This window comes from Cervus elaphus, chromosome 22 (genome assembly GCF_910594005.1).
Source record: "Cervus elaphus chromosome 22, mCerEla1.1, whole genome shotgun sequence".
Taxonomy (NCBI): Eukaryota; Metazoa; Chordata; class Mammalia; order Artiodactyla; family Cervidae; genus Cervus; species Cervus elaphus.
Window position 1 is genome coordinate 23,663,083 of NC_057836.1, and position 21,284 is coordinate 23,684,366.

Here is a 21,284-nt window from a genome sequence, read left to right on the forward strand (position 1 = left end):
CAGTTCAAAGTCAGTGAAAAGAACATGTTGTTAAGTGGTGGTATCGGGAGATGCAGAGCAAACACACCGATGCAGGAAGAAGCTCTTATTTCACTCCTCAGGTGCCTTCTGTGAACCTGGAAAGTGTGTGGACGGCAAGTGGCTCCTCCCCTGGGGTGTGAGGTGGAATGAAGTGGGGGCAGGTGTGTTCCAGCCATCACCAAGTATTTCCTGGCCTGCTGAGCACTGTCTAAGGCAGGGAACAGACATCTAGTGGAAAACCAAACAGATGTGGTTTCTATGTTTGTGAGCAGCCCATCAGCTTGTCCATGATATGTGTGTGTGTGTGTCTATGTGTGAGCCCACACAAGCACACATGCATGCTTGGGAGATGGAGAGGCTGTTTTAGGTCAAGAGTCAACGGCTTTCAAGTGGAATCTGTCACAGCAGTGATCGACCTTTCTCATATCACCACCAAACTGACCATCCTGGAATACAATTTTGCTTGTCCTCAAGGAATTCCCCAGTGGTCGGCAGTAAAAGAATCCACCTGAAATGCAGGAGATGCAGGTTTGATCCCTGGGTTGGGAAGATCCCCTGGAGAAGGAGATGGCAACTCACTCCAGTATTCTTGCCTGGGAAATCCCATGGACAGAGGAGCCTGGTGGGCTACAGTCCATGGGGTCGCGAAGAGTTGGACACGACTGAGTGACTAAACAACAAGAGCAGGTACCAGTATGACAGAGCATCCACAGTCTGGAGGTAGTGCTGTCTCCTGGATACGGGGTGACCGGAAGCAGCCTTTAACCGGACTCATTCATCTCAGGCTCCAAATGCCAGTGGCGCCTTCTGTTTTATGATGTTGCTGCTGCGGCAGCTCTTGGGAGTTATCTTTCTACCAGTTTGGTTACCCTTCCTCTCTCTTACTTAATTCACAAATAAAACTACTGACCCAGCATTTCCAATCAACCACTTTCTCCTGGAGTCCTTCTTTCACTGGTGAATGTGGCTCTAATCTGTTAGGATTGGAAGCCTAAAATGATAACTGGGGGTTGGGGAGCCCAAAGAATGACCTGGACAAACAGAGAATGCTGTACTCTATACAAGGATGAGTATTTTCCGGTGGATGGAAACAGGGAAGAGGGAGTGGGCTTGTAAAATACACGTCTGGTGTTTTTGGGAGAAAGGATAGCGGAGATGAAAACCATACGTATCCTCGCAGTTCTGACCTAGACAGTCCCTTTAAGGTCTGTTTACATCTTACAGCTTGAAAATGCACCATCATCATTTCTTGAAGTCATTGCTCAGAACACACCCCCACTGCATTTCATTTTTATTATCCCCATTTTAGGAACGATTAAATGGAAGCAGGGAGCAGCAGCAATGAAGCAAATCATGAGAGGCTCAGATAAAGACAGAAGCCCGAATGCTTGTTGGAACTGCCTCTCTGTGCCAGACTATTTTTAATGCAAGTTTATTCATCTACCCCTCTCTTAGAGAGACTTAGAAATGAACCCTTCTGCACAGAAATATTTTTCTATCATCCCCTACCCTTTCCAACTCACCAGGCTATGTCTGTGTGTATCTGTATTCCTCTTTAAATGTTCCTCACATTTCTACCTACCAGAGATATGTACTTGGCTTTCTGTGAATATAATTCTGATCCAGAGATCTCTGCTATTCCAGCTCCCTGCCTCCATGCCTCCTTAATGGCTACTTATATAGGATCCCACTAAAGGGTCACAAAAGCATGTACCCTTTGTTTCAAAAGAAAAAAGGAGGTTGAGTAAATGTGGAAACTTTGAATATGCTTGGTGTATTTTCAGAGCAAAAACGTGACAGTGGGAACAACAATTGCTCTGAGACGCGGTCTGGGGAACCAAGGCTCATAGATGATAAAAGGACATTCTTTTTGCTGGATGTTCTTTTGCATCATTTGACTTTTTATCATGTGCAGATAGTATCTTAAAAAATTGTACAAAGAGGGTGGAGACTACCAACTGATATTTGTAAAATACTGGCTATGTTTCAGCCACCATTAACCAGTTTGACTATCATCTCCTTTATAGTTGGTTACTGTAAAATCCCCTTTAATCTGTATAATAGCCTTAGGCAAAGCCCTATATTACAGAAGGAAAATAGACTCAGGTAATATCAGTGGCTGGGCTAACACAGTTGATAAAAAAAAAAAAAACTAGTGTGGGTCATTGAACTGGGCTCTCTCCCATTTCCAAAACCAAGCTGTCCTCTAGACCATCCTGCCTTCACTTTGAGTCTTTCAGAAGGAACCAAATTTATAAGACAGTGGCTTTGTAAAAACCTGAAGGAATCCTGTGAAATCCTATCATAGGGTTCACACTGACAACTTAATGAATCTTCCTCTGCCCAAGGGGTCTTGTTGAGTACTGCTTGGGCACGCCTGCCTGGAGATGAGGCCTCGCCGAAGGTCCCCTGAGTCCCTTGCTGGCCCTTGGGGACACTCACCCCAAAGGAAGGGATGTATCTGCTCTTGTGAGCTGTTCAGTAAACCACTCCATCTGCACCGGAGAGCCTGAGGTAGAAGTGAATGGCTAGTCACTACTCCAACCCCCCTAAGCATACAGATTCTTCATTTATTGAACAATGGTCTCTGAAGTGAGCCAAGCACCCTTCTTAAGTGCTGGAATTACCGAGGTGAAAGAGGCCCTTGCCCCATGCAACATCCATCCTGGTGTGAGAAAACAGGTAGTAAACAGGCAGACAAATAAGCAAACCATCAGATAACAAGTATACCGAAGAAAATAAACATAAACCTGACTGCGTGGCTGCTTCAGCTCGGCTCATGATATTTACCCCAGTGACAAGAATGACTTCGGAGCTACTGTCCTTAAAAACAAAGTCTTCTTTTGTATGCTCCAGCTGTCAACTAACTTCCATGCCAAGGTCCTATTTCTTTACAGCATGAATTTGTAATCTCAGGAGTTAGAGCTGAGAATGACCCATTGTTCATGCCACCATTCTAGACATGAGGAAAGAAAGACCCCAGACAAGTGAAAGGAGCAGATCACACAAATGAGTTAGGCGTGTCACTAGAAGCTGACAGCACTGTCTCTTAGCCCATGCTTCTTCCAGAAGTTGAGACTCACTCTTTGCTTATCTCCCCCGTGAGCATCTCTTTATGGTAGAATCCTCACCCTTAAGCCTGCCTCTCTGAGCTCTAAATCTCCCCAGGACCACTGGGAACCATCTAGAACACTATTAGGAATCCTGGGGATGCAGAAGGGTTCTGGGGGCCAGGGTGATGGTGGAAGAAAAGGATATTTGATTTCACCATGTCCCAGACATGCCTTTGACCTGAGCCTGGCTGCCCCTGCCTGCCCACAGGGGCTTCCATGATTGGGAGCCATGAGGCTCATAAAGCCAAAAAACACTGACTTCTCTCTGCAGCAGCATTCTCTGATGTAACCAAGTCATTGTGAAATATTCTATTCTATTTAGTATGATCCCAATCCCCCCAAAATGCTTTATCAAAAGATTACTCACAGAATTTCTTTAAATAACAAGCTCCCTTAGCACACTTAAAATACGATCTATGAAAACTCAATCTACATAAAGATTTTATCTCCTCTTGCCAAAAAAAAAAAAAAAAAAAAAAAATCCAGCTATTGTATCAAGGGCAACAACATAAACTTGGATTCTTAATGATGGATTTTAGACGGTTGCATTATGTAATGGTTCTCAGTTGTTCTACACGTTTACTGAGGCGTGTGACATGCTCCTCCAGGTTCCCGTGAGGACACGACAATATAAAGACACAGCCTCTGCCCTCTGGAAGCATCACACACACAGCTCTGACACAGGCAGCTGTCTTGAGTGCTGCTGACAGGGGAGCAGACCAATGCTACAGGGGATATGGGAGAGAAAAGTGAAATCCCGGTCAAAGATCAGGCGAGGAAAAGGCAATATTTTAATTGGTTTCAAAGGATGATTGTGATTTGTATAATTGGACCATTCATTCCAGGAAAAGGAAACATCATGACATGCCGTGTAGGGAGCAAGACATACAGGGGCACCTTCTCAGAACAGAGACGAACCCGGTGCTGCTTGACGGTGATACAGGACAAACCGAGGAAGAGAAGACGGGTGTTGGAAAACAGAGCAGTGCCTTGAAGGCAAGAAGAGAGAAAGTTTGGGTCCAATTCACAAACCACAGGAGCTGTGAGCAGGTTTGGAGCAGAGAAAGAACATAACCGGAATTGTGCCTTGGGAAGCTCATTCTAGAAGCCATGTCCAGAACTGAGCTGAATGGATAAAAGTGTGTGTCATCCCGGGTGATCTTTTTTGAGCCCCTGGATCCAAGTGTGGTTGGGCTCCCAGTTAATAAGGAGCCATGCAATTAAAAATTTCACTGAATGTTATCATTGAGGAAAACATATCATTTTACAATCTGAATCTTTATTTTTGTCTGCTAGGGCTTTATTTTATTTATGGATGATTACTGATGCCACTTGAATATGCCAATGATCTCTGAAATAAAACATATCTAAAAGTAAAAAAAATTTTTAAAATAAGAAAGTGTGCATCAGAGAGAGGGAGGTCCATTTAAAACATTATCCACATGGTTTTTGGATCATATAAAAATAAGCAATACATAGAAGAGTGAGGGTAAAGGTAGAATTGATAAGGAGGGGAGGGATCCAGCCCCCAGGAAGGAGAAACTAGCTGTGGAAAGGGGTGGGAGTCCCAAGCCTCAGATTCCAGCCTAAGGAAGAGAAGGCAGCGCCAATGAGTGGAAGTGGTGTCTCTTTAAGACAGGACGGCTGTGAGAGGCCCCATACTTGAGTCAGTAATCATGAGTCTACTGCATAAAAGCTACCCCCAGCTGGACGTCTTCTGTTCTACGTATGAAGCCTCAGTTTTTAATAACTCCTCTTCTGGAGATCTACAGAAGTGCCTGGTGTACATGCCGGCCCCAGAACACTTCTTAAATTATTATGTCTGCACAGCAGCGGTGAAAAGCAGCTTGATTGGGGTGAAGAGCAGGAGCCCAGAGAACAGCCATTTCGGAACAAATGATAACTTCAATCAAGGACGCCGGGTATGATGTTAGCCTCATAGCTGAGCCCTTATTGGGGGAACACATGACAAATGTCTTTCGTTTGAAGGGTAAGGCTCTGGGTCCCACTACCTGAGACACACACAGCCTGTTTCACGTGTCCATGTCTCTCTGTGACAAGATTGTGAATTTCAAGAAGTTTATCTCTGGCTTCTTTTCCTGGCTACTCTCTCTGAAAATATATAGCCTGGTTTCCATCCTAGTCAGAGCCACGCTGACATCCTGAAGTCTGTTCTCAGCCAACTGGCCCACAGAGTCTGCAGAAATTGCCTTAAATCAGTGTTTCTCAACGTGTTTGTTTCACAGAATCTGATTCCGCAAATAAAGGGTTTTATGATAAAAATCATTTGGGGAAATGCCAAATTAAATAAAATTAAAGATGTTCCTTCGCTAAAACACCTCTATTTGCGACAACATGGATGGACCTTGAGGGTATTTATGCTAAGTGAAGTTAGAGAAAGATAAATACTGCATGATCTCACTTATATGTGGAATCTGAAAAAAAGAAGAAAAAAAATCTAGCCATAAGTACAAAGAACAGACTGGTAGCTGGTCAAGGAATACAAACTTCCAGTCATAAAAGGAAGTCATGGGAATGTAAGGTAGAGCACGATGACTATGGTTAATAATACTGTGTTACATATTTGAAAGTTGCTAAGAGAGTAGATTTTAAAAGTTCTCATCACAAGAAAAAAAATTTTTGGAACCATGCACGGTGATGGATGTTAACTAGACTCTCTGTGGTGATCACTTCACAATATACACAGATATTGAACTATTATATTGTACATTAGAAACTAGTACAACTATATATGTCAATGACACCTCAGCAAAAAAGACAACTCTGAACTTTCAAATGCTAATATGTGTTCAGAGAATCTCCCCAAGTGAGACACAGTAGACAGCACCCCTTAATCTTATTTATCTGAGAAACCATTTCTCCACAAAGCATCTCAAGGCACAAGTGTCCTGATTCTCATGAACACCTGTGATGAAATGACTCCCAGGAACATTTGTATTGAACTAGGAATTAGATATACTAATAAAAGCCAATATCTACTACTAAGTGCTTACCATGTGCCAGGCACCCTTCTAAGTCCTATACCTATATCAATATATTTAATCCATATAGCAACCCTGTGATACTGACACTATTATTTTTCCCATTTTTCAGATGAGGAAATGGAGGCAGAGAGAAGTTAAGAGATTTGCCCAAGGTTGTAAGTAGCCAAGTTAGTGAGTAGAGACCTGGGAATTGAACCCAGGCAGTCTGGCACCCATGTAAATTAATGCCTAGTAATAGAATTTCAGACACTGTGACCAGCTGACAGTGGGAGAAATCCTAAGAGCAAGCCTCCAATCACAGGAAATCCAAATTTGTGTGCTCATAAATTAGGTTTCACAGGCCTCCCAGTACACCCTGTAGGACACGACTCCTGAATTACACCATCATTCAGTTTCTCCACTTAATTGTGCTATCCCATGCCTGCACACTCTTCCATTAAAACAAAGTCATGCTGCAGACAGCACAGTTACCAATAAAGATGGTAATACACAGGGAAAATCATCTCTTGATTGACCAAAGTGGCAAGAAAATGAAGACGCACGTTTGAGAAACGGCCTCCCCTGTGCTCTGAAAGTATTGATCTCCAGCTCAGAGACCAAAACCAAGTGGCTGTTTTCCTCCTGTGTGTTGCAAAATATCCGATCCCCACCCCCTCCACTTAGCTCAAGAATTGCCAAAGACATGTCCTACCCTCTCCCACTTCCTCTCCTTGTTCAGAAGGATGATCACCAGCTTTGGGTGCATCTGGTAGCCGTCTTCACTGAAGGACAGATTTCTCCCTTCAAAAGTCACATTGATCAGATACCTGTAAAGAGAGAATGAAGAGAAGGTTACATGTATGAAGAAGGTGAGCCAGAATAAGACAGTCAGGAAGACAGAGAAAGGTGGATGGAGACTGGATGTGTACATAGCTCTATAAATATCATGTAAAGCTTGTGCCCCTCGGGCTTCCATTTCATTATCCAATAACTGCCATCCAAGTTTTCACAATATAGGAACAGTAAGAAAAGATAATGTAAAAATTTAACATAAGGGCAATGGGCTTGTGTTTCGTCGGCAGCTAAGAGTGAGCAAATTATTGAGCCTTTTGAATATCCATTTTTTTCATGATTTGACAAAAATGGGGTAATAAAGAACCTACTCTATCAGGTTTGAAGGGCTTAAATGAGATAGCTGACCGGGGGCAGAGTAAACCCTCATTAAGCGTTAATGACTATTATTCAAAAAAGGAGGTGAGTTCAAGGGTGGGGGGTGGTAGAGACAAGACACAGTGGGAATGGGCAAGACAGCTTCCTGCTCAGAGAGGCTGGAGTTTAGGGTCTTTCTCCTCCCAGAGATACACCAATGCTTTCAAACTCTTGCGACAATACTTCCAGCCCATACTTAATGAGTCCAGCAATCAGGGATCTGGTTCTTCCAAATGCATCTGGAAACCAGGGCTACTGAACTTTTATTTGTTTTTGTTGTTGTTCAATCGCCAAGTTGAGTCCAACTGTGCAACCCATGGACTGCAGCAAGCCAGGCTTCCCTGTCCTTCACTATCTCCTGGAGTTTGCTCAAATTCTTGTTCATTGAGTTGGTGATGCTATCCAACCATCTCGTTCTCTGCTGCCATCTTCTCCTTTTGCCTTCAATCTTTCCCAGCATCAGGGTCTTTTCCAATGAGTTGGCTCTTCACATTAAGTGGCCGAAGCATTGGAGCTTCAGTTTCAGCATCAGTCCTTCCAATGAATATTCGGGGTTGATTTCCTTTGACATCCTTGCTATCCAAGGGACTCTCAGGCATCTTCTCTAGCACGACAATTTTAAAGCATCAACTCTTCGGCACTCAGCCTTCTTTGTGGTCCAACTCTCACATCCGTACATGACTACTGGAAAAATCATTGCTTTGTTTATACAGACCTTGGTTGGCAAAGTGATGTCTCTTTGCACTTCTATAGTGAACAGAAAATCGCAGGAGTGGGATGGGAGTCCAGGCAGGAGGGAAAGACATTTCACAGAGTGCTTCAGGTTCAGACACGTAAATGAGCAAAAACTCTAATAATGAAAGTCAGACCAATGGAGCTGTCTTTCAACACCTGTACCCCCAGCTCACCCCATTCTCCCTTTCTGGCTGCTCTGACCTGATGAAGTTCCCTCACTGGGAATTCCCACAGGCATGCTCGTTCCCATGGCATCAGTGCAACCGTGCTGATGGTAATTCAGGTCCCTTCACCACCATGGCTCAAGGAGTCAATAATGATTAGCTCCACGTTCACATGACATGCTGCTCTGGAGCCTTGCACCTGATGCTGCAGTGAGACGTATTTCTGTTCAGAAGCAGAATGGGCATCCTGTGATTGTCGGGAGTCTTCTGACAGGCTTCAAAACTTCGAGCAACCATGGTTCCCTACTGCATTGAAGGGGAGGAGAAGGACATGCAGAAGGCGGCCTAAAGGCTCCTCTCGTAAGTCTTCTCATTTAACAAAAACTGTGAGCCTCTTCTTTGATGCTACCAGGTAACATTAGATTAAGCAATTAGATTAATGGTTGCTTAGGGTTGCTAGGATATAGGTCTTTTAGGAAATTCTAAAGATGACTAGGTACTGTGAACCAAATCCTCATGGACCACATTCCTGCTTCTCAAGCTGCCTGGGACTTTTCAACCTGTCATTTCCAGGGCAGATGCAGTCAAAAACAGACCACAAGAGAATAGAGATTCCTAGAGTCTCAAAATTGGAAGAGATCTTCATAATCAATGAGCCCAGTTCCTGCAGTTCATCTTTCCTTTCTATGACATCATAAAACCAGCCCTCTCAGCTCTTCTCGAATACTTCCACTGATGGGGAGCTCATCACTGTATTCCCTGCCCTTGAGGCAGCCACCTCACTGTTGGGCAGTTCTTTTTTTACCTAAAGGTGAAATCTGCTCCCCTTCTACCTCTAGATTCTGGTCTCCTCCTTAGGAGTTATACAGTCCTAGTCTAATGCTTCTTTCACACAGGAGCTCTTCAAGCATTTGAAGATATTCATCATGTATCCCTCACAAAGGGCTTCCCAGGTGGCTCAGTGGTAAGGAATTGGCCTGTCAATGCAGGAGACACAGGTTTGATCCCTGGGTTGGGAAGATCCCGAGAAGGAAAAGGCAACCCACTCCAGTACTCCTGCCTGGGAAATCCCATGGACAGAGGAGTCTGGCGGACTGTAGTCCATGGGGTCGCAGAGTCAGACATGACTTAGTGACTCAACAACAACAACGAATCCCTTATAAAATGAATTTTCGTCTTTGAAGAAACTATGAGCTCATTTGGTTCTATAATTTTAACTTGATAGATAAGGGAACTAACTGAAGCACAAAGAGGTCAAATTATTTGCCCCAGCTAATTGGGAGCGGAAATAACATTTTAAGAGCTATATTATCATATGTGAAACGAATCGCCAGTCCAGGTTCGATGCATGAGACAGGGTGCTCGGGGCTTGTGCACTGGGATGATCCAGAGGGATGGGATGGGGAGGGAGGTGGGAGGGGGGTTCAGGATGGGGAACACATATACACCCGTGGCGGATTCACGTCAATGTATGGCAAAACCACTACAATGCTGTAAAGTAATTAGCCTCCAATTAAAATAAATAAATTTATATCTAAAAAAAAAGAGCTGTTCCCAGTCCCATGTGTCCTCTAGCATCTCGCTCTGATTCTCACACGCCACAGCAGCTTTAATATCCCCGTTCCTGCACCAAGCTACACTGTGCCATGGTGGAACTCCCTCCCTCTACCCCCTTGGCTGTGATCTCTGGACACTTGCAGTTGGTAAATGTGTAACATCCTTGATTCAGCGCAAGGCTCCACACTGTGTCTCTCCACCTGCTGTGCTGCTCCTCCTCTGAGCTCACTGCGGCCTGCTCCCGCCCATCACTAGTGAGAAGATGATATTCGGGTCTCCTGTAGCTTACAACAACTTCAACACTCCAACCTAAGTCCCATGCAGTTCATTTCAGGGAGTACAACTTTAAACTAACAGACCAGAATTTAAGCATCGGACATAATCCATTTGGAAAATAGGTTCTTACTACATTAATATGGCGTTATACTGTAGAGTAATTTCTGGAAGTTTTCAGAGGAGATGTATGAGACTTGCAGAAAAACATTAGTCTTGCCTCTTTTTTGGAAGAACACAAGAGAGGAAGTGGAGAGGGAGAAGGAAGGGGAGAGAGTGAGGGAGAGAGGGAGGGAGGGAGGGGAGGGAAGGGAGGAGAGAGGGAGGGATTAAAGGAAAGGGAAAGAAAGAGAGGAAGAAGGAGGAAGGGACGGGGATGAGATGGAAATTATCTGGCTTGTGAACCCTCCTTTTCACCAAACATGGCTCTGAGTAATTCTGACTTTATCTAAAACACCATTAAGACTATTCCAAAGAAAGTGTCCATTTCAGAAGGCAAGTATAAAAGAGAAGCCCCCAAATCATATAAGCAACAATCAGCATGAATGGAATAAGCATATGGCCTCTCAAGATGACTTCTTTGAAAGGGGATAGCCCTGAATTGAGTGGATAGGTTGGGAAATTCAAACTCCAAGAAAATAAAACCACATTCATGGGTAATTGCTCTGCAGTTAAATTTCTCTTATTGTTCCTGCTCCCGATCCTTTTGATTTTCCTTATATATTTTTCTCTCTCTGGGATGTTCACCTTCTTCCAGCTCTACATGTTCATTTTATTCTGTGTTTATATTTCTCATATATTTTACTTATCAAAAATATTAATAAAATGTTATGACAGTACACAAAATACTCTTCTGCAAAGTATCCTGTAATTATTCATATCCTTCAGCAGTGTAAAGATTTATCATTCACACTGTGTTTTTCTGAGTAATTCCCTGAGACGTGCCAACCTTTAGCTATTAGTGAGGAGCTTGCAAATATACACTTGCCTTGAGCAAGGATGCCCTTAGAATAGTGGAACAGACCAATCCATTCACTGGTAATGAAAAGTGTGAAAAAATAATTGGGAGTGTGGTCACTTCTCAACATGTGACCTTGGCCCTGAACCTGAGTTTTTCCCTCTTTAAAACAGAAACACCAATTTTTTTTTTTTTTTTAACCTCTAGTTTATCAGGTTGTGATGATCACCTGAAATAGGGGGTAGAAAAACTAAATAAAATATGACACAAGTATAAGGTTATATAGTAGGAAACATTTAGAAAAAAATAATATACTAGCCTGATTAGAATTATTTAAAGGCAAGGAACTTGCCTTATTTTGGACCTCAGTGAGTAAAAGTGGTACGGTTACATTCACCAAGACTGAACTGTCATTGGAACACTTGGGAGAAATGGCGATTGCCTCCCACATATTTAGGATTAACTAGGTCAAATGGTCATATTAATCAATTCAACTTTCCATAAGACCTGAAAGTACCCAACCACCTTTGCATCTGGCGGCACTTTGTCAATTTTGAATATTAATTAAAACCTCAAAGTGTCCGCATATAATCCTCAGTGAAGGATTAGACTATATTATTAAGAGATGCCACAGCTATTCTGTTTGTCTCTGAAAATGTCATCCTCAAGAATGTAATGAGAAAGCCTAGCTTCAAGTGGCACTCAAATTCAGAAGTTCTGCCCATAAAATCCTAGTCCCTTGGAAGGCCCAACAAGGTTTGGTATATAAAAAAATATTACTTGATTTGTCTCTAGGATGTAGTTTGACCCTTAAGCCAAATGATGGCTTATCTCATAAAGTTCTAATATTGCAACAATCTCAGATTGCTGGGACTAGAGGAAAACTTAAAAACCATCCATTGGGAACTCTCAGTATGGACAGGAGAAAATGGGTCCCCCAATACTACCTGACTTTCCAAGGTGGCTTGCCTGTTCAGGACTGGAGTTCAAGTCTTCTTATTTCAAGCTCAGGGTTCTTTTCATTACATCAGTAAGTAAAGTGAAATCAGTGTCTCAGAGCCTCAGATGGGCCTCTTAGCAGTCTCACATCACCATCATGTGTCCTTGACCATGGAGACCCCTCATACAGACTGTAGAAAATAAAACCAATCACATTTCCGGCTTGTGGAGAAAGTCTTGGATCCCTGTTGGGCTCAGGTCCAACACATTTGCTACCTATGGCCAAAGTCACCCTCCACTGGGTTGAATGGGGTCAAGTTGAGGTAAAAAGTCTGCGTGCCTCTTTGACTTTGACCACGCCACTCAGCGCTCACCCGCTGCAATGATTTAGCAGTACACCATGTGTGGGAGGCGTCCGAGGGCTCTGCCAGAATCTCCCCAGCAAACCACAGTTCTCACTGTGCCCTCCAGATTCTCACGAGGGACTAGTCTTTTTTTGTTTTTTTTAATGAATGTCTTTTAATGTGGTAATAAGAGAGACAAGGCTCACCTCTCAGGCAATCCTCTCATTTTCAGATGAAGCAGATGAAGTCTGGAGGGGTTTGTGTTTTCACCAAGATCAGATGACAGGGTTGGAAAGAGGATCCAGGTGTCCGCACCCCACAACCAGTGATCTTTCTGCTCAACATCATGCCTCAAAAATGTGGAATTATTCTCATTTTTTTGAGGAATCTCCATACTGTCTTCCATAGTGGTTGTATCAATTTACATTGCCACCAACAATGCAAGGAGGGTTCCATTTTCTCTATGCCTTCTCCAGCATTTATTGTTTGTGGATTTTTTGATAGCCATTATGACTGGTGATAGGTGATATCTCATTGTAGCTTTGATCTGCATTTTTCTAATAATGAGCGACACAGCACCTCTTCATGTTTATTAGCCATCTGTATGTCTTCTTTGAAGAAATGCCTGTTTTTGATTTGGTTGCTTTTCTGGTATTGAGTTGTATGAGTTGGATGTGTATTTTGGAAATTAATCCTTTGTCAGTTGTTTAATTTGCTATTATTTTCTCCCATTCTGAGGGCTGTCTTTTCACCTTGTTTATAGTTTCCTTCACTGTGCAAAAGCTTTTAAGTTTAATTAGGTCGCACTTGTTTATTTTTGTTTTTATTTCCATTATCCTAGGAGGCAGGTCATAGAGGATCTTATTATGATTTATGCCATACTGTGTTCTGTCTATGTTTTCCTCTAACAGTTCATAGTTCCTGGTCTTACATTCATGTTTTTAATTCATTTTGAGTTTATCTTTGTGTGTGGTGTAGAAAGTGTTCTAATTTCATTTTTTTTACACTTAGCTATCCAGTTCTCGCAGCACCACTTATTGAAGAGACTATCTTTTCCCCATTGCATATGTTTGCCTCCTTTGTCAAAGATAAGGTGCCCAAAGGTGCATGACATATTCTGAGGAAACCAAAACTGAAAAAGACACATGTACCCCAATGTTCATTACAGCACTATTTACAATAGCCAGGATATGGAAGCAACTTGGATGTCCATCAACAGATGAATAGATAAACAGTGGTACCTATATACAATGGAGTATTACTCAGCCATAAAAAGGAACACATTTGAGTCAGTTCTAATGAGGTGGATGAACCTAGAGCCTATTTTACAGTTTATACAGAAGTAAGTCAAAGAGAACAACAAATATCATATATTAATGCACATACAAGGAATCTAGATGGAGAGGGAATGGCAACCCATTCCAGTATTCTTGCATGGAGAATTCCATGTACAGAGGAGCCTGGCCAGCTACAGTTCATGGGGTCACATAGAGTCAGACACGACTGGGCAACTAACACACATAGACATGGAATCTAGAAAGAGGGAGATGATGAACCTATTTGCAGGGCAGCAGTGGAGATGCAGACATAGAGAACACACTTGGGGACATGAGTAGAAGGGAGGAAGGAGAGGGTGGGGACGAATGGAGAGAGTAACATGGAAACATATATACGACCATATGTAAAATTGACAGCCAGTAAGAATTTGCTCTATGACTCAGGGAACTCAAACTGGGGCTCTGTAACAACCTAGAAGAGTGGGAAGGGGTGTGAGGTGGGAGGGAGACTCAATAGGGAGGGGACAGATGTATACCTATAGCTGATTCATGTTGATGTATGGCAGAAGCCAACACAATATTATAAAGCAATTATCCTTCCATTAAAAATAAAAAAAATATTAAAAAATGTGGAGTTTTCCATAGCTCTCAATTTCCATTCTCCAGCTATTCAGAGCAAGGTAATAAAGGAGGAAACACAGTTCCAGGGAAGAGACTCAAATTCTTGACCCCTTTGCTTATGATTTTCTAGCTCTGAAAACCTGTAACTTTGTCACTATGTCTTTGGTCTGTCACTTACCTTCTAAAGCATTTAGCTCCTTCATCTATAAAATAGACCATCATCTATAAAATTCAGACTACCTCACTTGCCTGATGTGGGAAGAACACAACTCCTTGAAGTTCTCTATCTTGATGCTTCACCTGATTAATATTGTGGCTATTACACTGCTAAACTCTATCATCTATATGCCAAAACCAACTTTTAATCTCAGAGTCCAGGATTTAAGTCCCCGCCCAGGCACCAAAAGTAAATAAAGAAATAAAATAAATTAAAAAAAATAAATAGCAAAACCACAGGTCTTTCAAAAAGCTTTTTGCTGGTCTCTTTAACAATTACTGTATCATTTGCATTTCCTCCTGAAAACAATAGGAACAATTTTTTTACAAGATTAGAAATAGTAGATGTAATGCAAAGGATGGGCACAATAAAGGACAGAAATGGTATGGAACTAACAGAAGCAGAAGATATTAAGAAGAGGTGGCAAGAATACACAGAAGAAATATACAAAAATGATCCTCATGATCCAGATAACCACGATGGTCTGATCACTCACCTAGAGCCAGATATCCTAGAATGAGAAGTCAAGTGGGCCTTAGGAAGCATCACTATGAACAAAGCTAGTGGAGGTGATGGAATTCCAGCTGAGCTATTTCAAATCCTAAAAGATGATGCTGTGAAAGTGCTGCACTCAGTATGACAGCAAATTTAGAAAATTCAGCAGTGGCCACAGGACTGGAAAAGGTCAGTTTTCATTCCAATCCCAAAGAAAAGCAATGCCAAAGAATGTTCAAATTACTGCACAATTGCACTCGTCTCACATGCTAGCAAGGTAATGTTCAAAATTCTCCAAGCTAGGCTTCAACAATACGTGAACTGTGAACTTCCAGATGTTCAAGCTGAATTTACAAAAGGAGGAACCAGAGATCAAATTGCCAGCATACACTGGATCATCGAAAAAGCAAGACAGTTGCAGAAAAACATTTACTTCTGCATTATTGACTATGTCAAAGCCTTTGACTGTGTGGATCACAACTCAAGACATGGGAATACCAGACCACCTTTCCTGCCTCCTGAGAAATCTGTATGCAGGTCAAGAAGCAACAGTTAGAACTGGACATGGAACAACAGACTGATTCCAAATTGGGAAAGGAGTACATCAAGGCTGATTATTGTTACCTTGCTTATTTAACTTATATGCAGAGTATATCATGTGAAATGCTGGGTTGGATGAAGCACAAGCTGGAATCAAGACTGCTGAGAGAAATATCAATAACCTCAGATACGCAGATGATACTACCCTTACGGCAGAAAGCGAAAAAAAAAAACAACAACAACTAACGAGCCTCTTGATGAAAGTGAAAGAAGAGTGAAAAAGCTGGCTGAAAACTAAACATTCAAAAAACTAAGATCATGGCATCCTGTCCCATCACTTCATGGCAAATAGATGGGGAAACAGTGGAAACAGTGGCTGGCTATTTTTCTTGACTCCAAAATCACTTCAGGTGGTGACTGAAGCCATGAAATTAAAAGATGTTTGCTCCTTGGAAGAAAAGCTATGACCAACCTAGGTACCATAAGAAAAAGCAGAGACATTACTTTGCTGACAATGGTCTGTCTAGTCAAAGCTTTGGTTTTTCCAGTAGTCATGTAAGGATGTGAGAGTTGGACTATAAAGAAAGCTGAGCACCGAAGAATTGATGCTTTTGAACTGTGGTGTTGGAGAAGACTCTTAAGAGTCCTTTGGACTGCAAGGAGATTAAACCAGTTAATCCTAAAGGAAATCAGTCCTGAATATTCATCGGAAGGACTGATGCTGAAGCTGAAGTTCCAATACTTTGACCACTTAATGTGAAGAGCTGACTCATTGGAAAAGACCCTGATGATGGGAAAGATTGAAGGCAGGAGGAGAAGGGGACAACAGAGGATGAGATGGTTGGATGGCATCACCGACTCGATGGACATGAGTTTGAGCAAGCTCCAAGCGTTGATGATGGACAGGGAAGCCTGGCGTGCTGCAGTCCATGGGGTCACAAAGAGTTGGACATGACTGACACGACTGAGCAACTGAACTGAACTGAACTGAAAATGTTTAAAAGCTGCTTAGTTAGAGACCAGTATTGGGAGACAAAAGTAAATATTTAAAAATCAGATGTTCCTTGTGATGGTTTGGGAATCTAAATAGAAAGTTCTGACTTTTCCTCAACATAAAAATTCATAATAATTAAAATGAATCTAAAATGGCCAACCCAGTATAACGTGGTCATTGTGGCAGACCATGGCCTGGGAACACTTCTCTCTAGGATTTACCAATAGCTTCTTCTGAGATCAGACTCAGAAGAAATAACTCACTAGTAAGATATCCTGCACTCACATGAACAACATAGACAATGCCCCTAAATGCTGGTAGAAAGAAAAATAAGGGGAAATAGGAAAAATAAGCTAATTGGAGAGGAAATGAATGTAGTGTGCACTAAATAAATACTCTATCACCATCACCAACAGCAGCAGCAGCAGGCAGTGTTTGTGGCATATAAAGGCAAGGATGCTGCCATCTGACCACTTCTGTTCAAATCCTAGATCCATCAGTTCCTAGGTTATGTGACAATGTTCTCAAGGCACATGAATTATTTTATTCTGGTCACCAGTGGCGTTCTCTTTGAGGAAAAGGGATGTGAAGAAGTTTTAAAGGTTTCCTTTGAACCACAATGTCAAATATAAAAATACTAAACCATGCTATTGAACAAAATAATTAGAAATACCAGTTTCCTAAGCTGTCAAATGCAGGCCTTTTTTCACCTTTGCAAAATGATACTTAGAACCTCAGGAAAAACTAATTTAAAGAGTAGACTGTAATATTAATTTATAATTACTTGAGGCAAATTAAAAATACTTTGTCTGCCAGTGGATTAAACACTTTCTCTGAAGTGGTGTTTATGCCATTCATTTTATGAACCATTCTTTACAAATCATAAAAGCTTCACGTTTGGGCTAGTCCATAACTCAGTTATTGAAATTCTAAATCTGTAGTGTTAAACTAATGAGATATTAAAGTATCTTGAAGACTAACTGATATACATTTAATATACTCCCTCTATCCTGCTGGTGGTGAAAAGGATTGTGTTTTGGCCTCTTAGCAATCTGGCTGAGGGTAAGTGGTGATGTGTCAACTTCCCAACTATTACAGGGAAAGAGTCTTCTCAGACCCCTCAACCTGACAATGAGATTTTCTGAGCTCTATTACCCAAATTCTGTTTCACGACTGAATGCCATGAATTAGTTTTATCAAAACAAAAGAAGGGCTTCCCAGGTGGAAGTCCCTGAATCAGGAAAGTCCCCTGGAGGAGGAAATGGCAACCCACCTCAGTATTCTTGCCTGGAGACTGCCATGGACAGAGTAGCCTGGTGGGCTATAGTTCATGGGGTCACAAAGAGTCGGACACAACTGAGCAAATGAGTACACACAAAATGAAAAGAAAAAGAGGGGCACTGTTGACAGTTGATGACAATCTCTGCTCAGATATATAAGAAGGTAGAGAGCATTTCCTCTTCCTCTAGATGTTAACTCAATGAGCTCCAAGAGGTTCTGCCATCAGCTGCCACGGCCTACTGTCTACCTTTCCACCCTCATGTCTGTCTTCTTTCACCAAGCGGGGTCAATATGGCCGGTCATGGCCAGGGGACAGCTCTCCTCTGGACTCTTTCATCTGGGGTCAACCCCAGGAGCTTGATCTCATTATAAAATACCAACACTCAAATGAATGAAAAGTCCTGGACAATGTCTCAAAATGCTTAGTGATGAGGAGTTAGTAGAAAGAACATGGAAGGGAGAAATAATACACCTAAAACTAATATAATGCTGCAAATCAACCACACTTTAATAAAAAGAAAACGAAAAATAGCGATGATAAAAAAAAGGGGAAAACAGAATATGTAAAGTGAAGATGAGAGAAATGCAGTATGTATTGCACACACACACAAACACCCCCAATACCACCAATGTGCAGTGCAGCGTGGTGTGGACAAGCAAGGACTCTGCAGCCAGTTGACCTCTGCTCACGTCCTTGCTCGGCCAGTTCTGAAGCTGCGTGATCTCATGAGCTATTTAATCTCTCTCTGCCTCAGTTTGCTCACTATAAAAATATGAATAATACTAGTACTTACCTCACAGGACTGTTGTGAGAATATATGCACCTGTACATAATGAGCCTTTAGTTTTAGCTGCTTCTGGTGTCATTATTATGATTACCTTTAAAACAGTATTGCCTGGACACCAGAGAATGTTAGACTTTGCAGGGCCTTCTGGATCACAGTCTGATCTTCCATATTTAAAGCTTAACAGAAGATATTGCCTGGGTAGATGTTGCCACTTTTTGGCAGGATAAGTTCAGAGTCTGGTCTCCCAGTATCTGGATCTCTTCTTTTTCCATTAACAGCACATTCATCCCATCCCCACAATATCCCAGCCGTTCAGGCTTGGGGATGTCTGTTGTCTCTCCTGTGATTGGTTATCCCTGTGAGGTATTTTGCAGTGGGGAATCATTCAATTGTACGACTTCAATGTAAAGTTTGCTTTCTGAGGAAGGCAAAAGATGAGCTCATATCTCCATAATTTTAGTCTAGAATAAATGACTCCTTGAAATGACCCCCCATTATGACCTTCCAGAGCCCTGATTGGAACACTATGTAATTCTCTTTAAAATTCCCTTTGGCGGGGCACACTTCTGCTTGTGGGTTGCTTAGGAACTGGCGATGCCAATTAATCAAGAGTGCTGGACACCAAAGCTTAGGGAACTGTGCACAGAACTTGAGATGGGAAAGGAATTCCTCCTGGTATTCATGTCCACAGCCCTTTATCACCTCTGCGATGGCTGAGGAGAGTGAAGGTGTGAGGGGAAACCCAGAGTCATCAGAGGCACTGAGAAAGGTGATCGTCCCCGCGGGAAGGAATCGAGGAACTCTCCTGGATTCATTTTAAGCTCATGTTTTCACGTCGCAAGAAAGTTAATATCACTTTCTTTTTCCAAAGCCCTGAATAAAATCCCTCTTCTCGTCCCTAGACGATGTGCTCAATATATGGGAATACAGCCCAGCGTGGGCCATCAGAACTAAGCAGTGAACCTTCCCAGAGAAAATGCCAAGGCAGATCAAAGGGTAGCTGATCACTGGGTCCTCGGTATTTCTTCTTTATGCCTACTAATATTTTTCAGGTATTGCAACTTTATGCCTACTAATATTTTGCTGACATCCATTCTAGCTCATGAGCAGGCAGACCTATTCAGGGGTTATGCCAAAATCAGTGAAACAATGACTGGCAAAGATTTCTCTAGGACATCCAGCTCTGATCAGAAGCCTTTTCCTTCCTGTGAACCATTCAGACTTAATTGAAAGCAACTCTGGTCACATACACCCAAAAAGAAGTCTCTGGCCACAAATCCAAAGTGACCTGGGCATGAAAGTGAGGGGATAAGGAGGCTTTTCTCTTCCTTTTGACCTTTCTCCATTTTCTCAGTTTGCTTTTCCATGGGAGCCCCTTTCTACCCTCTCCTCTACCTGAGATGGCCAACAAGACCAACAGACTGGCAATTCCTCCATACATGAAGCACCTAGCCACTCTGTAGCTCTGATGCGCTTAATTCCACAGCTCCCTGCAACAGCTCTACTGAAGGGAAGAAGAAGAGGTAAACAAAGGAATTAGTGAGATGACTCTAGTTACAGGGACTGGGAATGAAGGTTATGAGCAACTGTCTTGTCATCCAGGGAAAAAGGGGGTTATGACTTAAGTCTTTCAGTAGCAGTCGGTACAGATCTTTAAGTAGAGATTTCTAGAAGCAATTACACTGAATGGAAGGAAGAGAGTGGTCAAAAGAAGCAAGACATTCCAGGGGCAGGAGATGGTTTCCGACAGACAGAGGACTCAGGATACCTGGGTGAAGATGATGTCTTTCAGGGAGATGGGTGTCTCAGAATTTCGTCATGCTACAGATGCAAGGCAGAGGGTGGGGGAGGCTGTGGCCTCGTTCCAGAGCACACCTCCATCTTCAGAAGATGCAGTCATGGACCGCCTGTCCCAAGGATAATGCCCATTCACATTGGAAGTGAAGCGATTTACTGAGTCTATGGTCCAAGGAAAGACCAGGGGAATGGAAGACATACACGTCCCAGATGCAACATGGAACAAAACATGGGCATGAAGAAAGTGAACTGTTGGGAGTTAGCGACAAAGAGTTTGTTGATGTGGCTCCTATAGCATGGTCTGCAAAAGAGCTTTCTTTGACTTCCGGGCAGCAGGAGGACCCACCTCTTAAAGTCTGGTTGAGTTTGAAGGTACCGGAAATGTATGCCTGTCAGTATTAAAAGGGATACGAGGGACCTGAAAACAGTAAGATGAAATGTATATCTTGTCAAGGAGAAAACATCAAGATAGAAACTATAATGCAAAAGTGCTGATCCAAGGTTATCAGTCAAACACAGCCTGTGTTTCTAGAGCTTCCATAAGTGCTGCTCTGAAGCACAGTCCTTCATAGCACAGTTTCTAGATCAGGTTAGAGCAGAGAGGTCAGGGGAAGATCAAGTTTGTTTATTTATTTAACTATTTTTAGATAGGTACTTAGTTAGAGACATTCATTGATCCATTCCAATAACTCTAACGTGGCTTGACCCTTGAGTCAGAATTTGAAGCAAGGTCAGGGCAAGAGTTTATTTAAATCCAACCCCATTTCCCTCTTTCCTGGTCCTCAAGAGGACAGCGCACATGAACCCCAACCGCATCTTCACAGGGAAGCTGAAAGAAACATGTAATCATCTCGCCCTGCTGTACATGTGGGGGCTAGAACGCGGCTGTTCCTTCTTTGTCAGGGGATCCTAGCTCTTTCTCTCCCTCTGTAGGTTGATGTTTCCATGGAAACATACTCTTTAATGCTTCTGAAATT

The 21,284-nt window shown here is 42.4% G+C and overlaps 1 protein-coding gene across 1 annotated transcript in view; it reads right to left on the reverse strand.

The window, feature by feature from the left end:
* GRIN2B (glutamate ionotropic receptor NMDA type subunit 2B) overlaps positions 1-21,284 on the reverse strand; it is a 480,842-nt gene that overhangs the window by 121,677 nt on the left and 337,881 nt on the right. The window contains 1 exon segment of the mRNA XM_043882346.1: positions 6,831-6,945. Within this exon segment, the coding sequence (XP_043738281.1) occupies positions 6,831-6,945 (115 nt within the window).